This window comes from Frankliniella occidentalis, unplaced genomic scaffold, assembly GCF_000697945.3.
Source record: "Frankliniella occidentalis isolate FOCC.00 unplaced genomic scaffold, Focc_3.1 Scaffold333, whole genome shotgun sequence".
Taxonomy (NCBI): Eukaryota; Metazoa; Arthropoda; class Insecta; order Thysanoptera; family Thripidae; genus Frankliniella; species Frankliniella occidentalis.
This window is the reverse complement of record NW_026267456.1, coordinates 17,209-22,390: the sequence shown is the minus strand read 5'-3', so window position 1 is coordinate 22,390 and position 5,182 is coordinate 17,209. Positions and strand designations below refer to the sequence as shown.

The 5,182-nt window shown below is 41.6% G+C and overlaps 1 protein-coding gene across 1 annotated transcript in view; it reads right to left on the bottom strand.

Annotated features, from left to right (window-relative positions):
* Window positions 1–3,207: 3,207 nt before the first annotated feature.
* The window catches only part of LOC113216978 (zinc finger BED domain-containing protein 4-like), a 2,562-nt gene continuing 587 nt past the window's right edge, over window positions 3,208–5,182 (bottom strand). Inside the window, exons 2-5 of the mRNA XM_052274074.1 lie at window positions 4,917–5,178; window positions 4,609–4,831; window positions 4,329–4,533; window positions 3,208–4,208 (exon numbers count right to left, since the gene is read on the bottom strand). Of these exons, the coding sequence (XP_052130034.1) occupies window positions 3,748–4,208; window positions 4,329–4,533; window positions 4,609–4,831; window positions 4,917–5,178 (1,151 nt within the window). The 3' untranslated portion in view covers window positions 3,208–3,747. The remainder of the gene's footprint in view (window positions 4,209–4,328; window positions 4,534–4,608; window positions 4,832–4,916; window positions 5,179–5,182) is intronic.

Below are 5,182 nucleotides of genomic sequence, written 5' to 3'. Positions count from 1 at the left end.
GCAGGAAATCATTACAATGCAAAGAGACTAAGAATGCTAACATGCTCATGAATATTGCAGGTATAAAAGTTGCTTACTGGTGACTCAATCTCTTGTCCCAAAAATATAGAAGTGGAACCATTAAGTACATTAAGGTAAGTAATTTGTGATTAACTGGTTAAATTTACATTCACATAATGCTTATAAAACTGAAAGACTTGTTTCAGAGAGACCGCCACAAGCCTACTGTGAAAATCTTGCTAATTATCAGAGGCGATTGAAGCGTTCTTTCATAATTGACAGGCTAGCACTTTAGCTAGCAGTAGTTAAAAAATTTAATTGCTTTCAGCAAGCTAAAGAAACAAATTCACAAAAAAAAATGGCCACTGAGTACATCTTAGAATTAAGAAATGTACAGAAACTTATCTTATATTTGGGAAATTATAGAGCAAGGACATGTAAATCTTTTCCAATTTCTGCTACAAGTGTACTCTCTCGATGAGAATATATAGCAGCTATACACTTGTAAAGTGAACACATGCTAAGTACGCTTTTCTATCAAAATACCAAGTATACTTCTCAGAGATTTTTTAAAAAGCCTTGAACAATCTGGCTCCTAAGCTGATTGTCATAAAACATGCTGACAGTTATCTTCAAAGATGTGGTTCATGTTTTACTAAATAGTTTGCCGGCTCAGATTCCACTAATAGACCATATAAACAACTATTGATTACTTACGTGAGTTCTGACCATTCCTGTGCTGCAATTGATCAACAGTAAATTAGAAAAATAAAGGTTTTTCTTTGAAACACTGTTGCGAATCTTCAGTGACTTCATGACTAAAGCAGCACGCAAGCTGCGGAACAGATATATTTCACAACTGGAACCAACTGAACAAGGACCAGAGAGCGGACATCAAAGAATTTAACATCAATTTTAAATATATAAACTACATATCTGACCGGTTATGATGTCAGAAAAATATGGACAGGCAATAGTTGTATCAGATAAAAGAGATTTTTAATTCACAAATTGAAATGTGTCGACACATTCGAGAATTCGGACACACTCAAAGACTCTGATCGAGCTGACACAAGAATATTGTTCAGCCAAAGGCGAGGGCGAGGGCAACCTATGGTTCGGCCACAAACACAGGTTAGACAATTCGGATACCTGCGATAGCCACGCAAATTACACATTTTTGAGGTTTTTGGTAGTAATGAGCACACACTAAACCTCCTCAATCACCATTTTTCCGATGCCACTTCTAATAATTGCATTTCGGAAACCGCGAAATACAGAAAACATAACCGTACCATAACATCAAAACAACAACAACTCCACTCCAAGTCAAGGCGCTGGACTCTGGACAAGCTTCTCGGGGCAGTATCGGCTCCAGTGCTCAGTGCTCCAGGCTCAGGCTCCAGTCAGTGCACCGTGCACCTGCTCCGCGCTCCGCCCGCTCCGCCCAACCGTTCACAATGCAAACGCAGTGCAACAACGAGACAAACTTGAATTGTCAAGAAAGTATTTTTAACTTTTATAAAAAGTGTGCACTAACTTAATACGCTTGTGAATAAGCGGAGACATCGCTACTCTTTCAGTTAAATTAACTCTGCAGTGTCTATTTGTCATCTAAAATCTCTAATCCATCACCAGACTTTAACCTCTAAAGCATCAGCAGGTAAGATATTTTACATGTTATGTTGGAATTTCAATTTTAGGTTCTAATTAAGAGATGCCTCTACAGAATCCCGTCTGGGTAAATGGTTGTCGCTCCACAAGTGAAGTCGCCTCATACAGGTTCTCAAGATTTTGATTGGCGATTGGATGAGGACTGGACTACGTATCATGAGAGGAAATTCAGGAAATAGTTATTCAAGGAAATGATCAAGAAACGTCGTAACTAGCTTAGCTAACATTTATTGCTTAATCACAGATCTAAGAGGATTGCTGCAAAGAGAAAAAGAAAGGTATTAGAGTTCTCATTTGTAGTTAAATGCGACATCCCAGTCTCAGCAATCAATTAATCGTACATCAACTTGATCTTAAAGTGAAAATGAAAGTATTTGTATACTTTTACTTTTAAAATCTGATGATTAATAGGCTAATAAGTTAGCTTACAGTTAATTTGTTCAGATAAATTATTCTAGGATATGTTCAAAATTTACTGTTACATTTTTACTGTTATCTGGGGAATTATATGATTGATTCTTAAAGACTGGGCATTAACTATCCAACAGCTAATCATTCTTTACGTACCATTTAGGAAGCCGCGAGCAGCTTGACTTATCTCTTCCGCCAGCTCGGGGAACACTCTCGCTGCAATACCCCAGAGGGCGAAGACTGCACACACCTCAACTAGTCTCCAAAAGCGGGGTCTGAAGATAAAAGAGGTATGTCATTATCGGGGTAGACTGCTACTGAAATAGACCATTTCCACCGGAAGCAGAAGAACACTAGCAATCAAAAACTACCGGAAACAGTATTCAATTTTGACTATCCAAAGAGTGAGAAGAGATTGACGGAAAGAGCTCTTTAAAGTATATGTGTTTCTAGTTCTTTTTGATTTCTTTGATTTTTCTTCCTCTCTCGGTGGAATGGTCTATTAGGACCAGAAAACTTGGTCATAATACATCTGCTACACTTTGTTGTAGTACGAATAAGCTTTTGGAAATGAAAGAGAGGAGTGACAACGCAGATTCTGGTCTGCCATACCCGGTAGAAAAATCTTACAAACTGCTAACACAGTGTGTTGCTGCTTTGCACAGAAGATCTTTCTAACAAAGTGACCAGCCATGGGCCACGAGCCATAATCCTCAGACCGTCATTCCTAAAACCGAGAGCTATGGCCATGGCATGGCACATGGCTACGGCCCCCGCTCAGTGTGGGGGCACCTCCAGTATTATGCGTTATTTGCCTCTTATATTTAAAAAAAACACGTCATTTTTGTAAAACAGCAAATGTTTATGTGACATAATTGGCATTGTTCGATTCATTGGTTAACTCCATAAAGCCGCCGTTCAATCTTTGCCTGCTGTCCCCATGGCTGTCACTATCAGTTCTTTAAAATTTTGAATGAAATAATGTAGTTTGACTTACTGTTGCCGCCGGCGCTGGCGCCGCTGGCGCCGGGCGGGAATTTTATAGCCATTGTTTTTTCGGCCCATGTTTATTAATTCTTAACTTTCTTTCAAAGCTAACTCTTGCCACACCGTCACGCTCAAAGCTCAAAGGACACGCGTTGGCGAGAGAGAGAGAGAGGTGGGCGAGAGTGCGTGCGGTAGGTCAAGAGTTGGATGAGGTAGCAGACTCGATCTCCTGGCACTAGGCCAGGGTTTATAGACCGGTGAGACCAGTCCCAATTAGGGATGTCAATTCGAAACAGATTCTCGAATATTCGATATTCGGCGCCAGCATTCGAATATGTTCGAATTATTCGGAAAAAATCGAAAAAAACTAGAAAATCAGTAAAATTACGCCAGAGTATCAAAATTTTACAAAATAGCAATACAACTACTGTTTTAAGGTGAACGTGGTGATATTCCTGGGGTACATTCAAAATAAAACCTTGTGTCTTCATTACATAAATGTTTAATAATTAAATAAATGTTCCATAAACAATGTAAACGTTGTTATAAAGTGAGTAAGGTACCAGAGTAATAACAGAGGACTAGTAGCTCTTAAAAGTTATCAGTGCATACCTTAACTAAAAATTGTTCTATAGGACTAGGAAATTATCTAGAGTCAAGAATTAGAAAATCTATTCAATCAAACCAGAGATCATCGTCACAAGACCTGAGAAAAACTAGCATCTCCAAACGCTTTGCAGCAAGCCGGGTCCTTTTTTGGTTGGAGATCATGCCTGCATGAGAAAAGAGGCGCTCAGAGGGTACAGAGTTCGCCAGTATGGACAGGTACTCCTGAGCCACCGCATATACGTGTCTGAGTTCCCCTTTTAAAGGTTCCCAAGCGATGAGAGGGTTGGGGTAATCCTTCCTCTTCACAGGTGGGCTATCCAGGTAGGCGCGCAATTGCACGGGTATTCCCCCCGCGACGTCCTGCCCAGAGTGAAGAGAGGATTGCTGCTCCACTTGCTGGTCGAGCGAGGACCAAAAGTCATCAGGCTCAGTCGGCTCTTGGGCTGCTGGGTTCTCTTCCCTTTCCAATGCTTGCTCCGCCTGGGCTTGCACTTCAGCTGCTCTCATCTTCTTCTTTACCAGATCGCCTACAAGAGGAATAAGGAAGGAAAATAAGTTAATGGTGGGGAATTCCCATTGAAATATAATAAAACTATTCCGACTTTACCCAGCGGGTGAATAAGATATGGCAAAACTGCTGGACATACCGACAAAGGATATTGCATTGCCGACGCGGCGAGGGGTTGTTAGGTCCTGACGGAAACCAAACTTCTTGAACCGCGGACCCAGCAGGGTTGCCGCAGCGTACATCGGCACAAGTTCAATTGAATCAAAAGCATCTTTAAGGAGTGCCTTAAGAATTTCCTTCACTTGTTTAGAAATTGTTTTTGTGGCCGAGTACTTCTCAATTTCCTGTAAAATATAAAAAGTTAATTCGGTGTCGCAAAACACGCGGAACTGGAAGGAGTTACATTAAAATGTACGTACAGTGCGGAGACTGTTGATGACGGGGATGCACTTGCTCAGAGTCACCAGCTTCTCACTGCTCACTTCCTGTGTAGCCCGGTGCAGCGGGGCCAGTAGGTCCTTCACCTCCTTCAGGATCTCTTCCTCGGCAGGGCTGATTATGTCCGGGGCCGGAGCCCTGCTGATCCTTTGGCGTTGTAAGTCAAGGACGACTCGAACAACGAGAGGTGCCAAAAGGAGATATCTGCAAGAGAGCAAAATTATTTGTTTACTGTTTATTTAGATAGTTCCAGTTAAAAAAAAAATTACAATAAATAAAAATGGCTTACCTCTGAAGCATTTCGAAGCAAGAATTCCACCTTGTCTTGACTTCTTGAATAAGGCGCAAGCACTGTCCATCTTTCTTTCCCTGCTCCACCTTTTGAAGTTCTTTGAGCCGACTGGCAGCAACCTCACTTTGCTTGAAAAATCGTACGGTTCTCTTGACTTTCATAAGGAGACCTCGCAAGGTGAGTGCACCGCCGGGTGCGGGCTGTTGAGCACCCTCTTCAACGACGCCGTCGTCGAGGTCGTCCTCGTCGTCGGGTAGATCTGG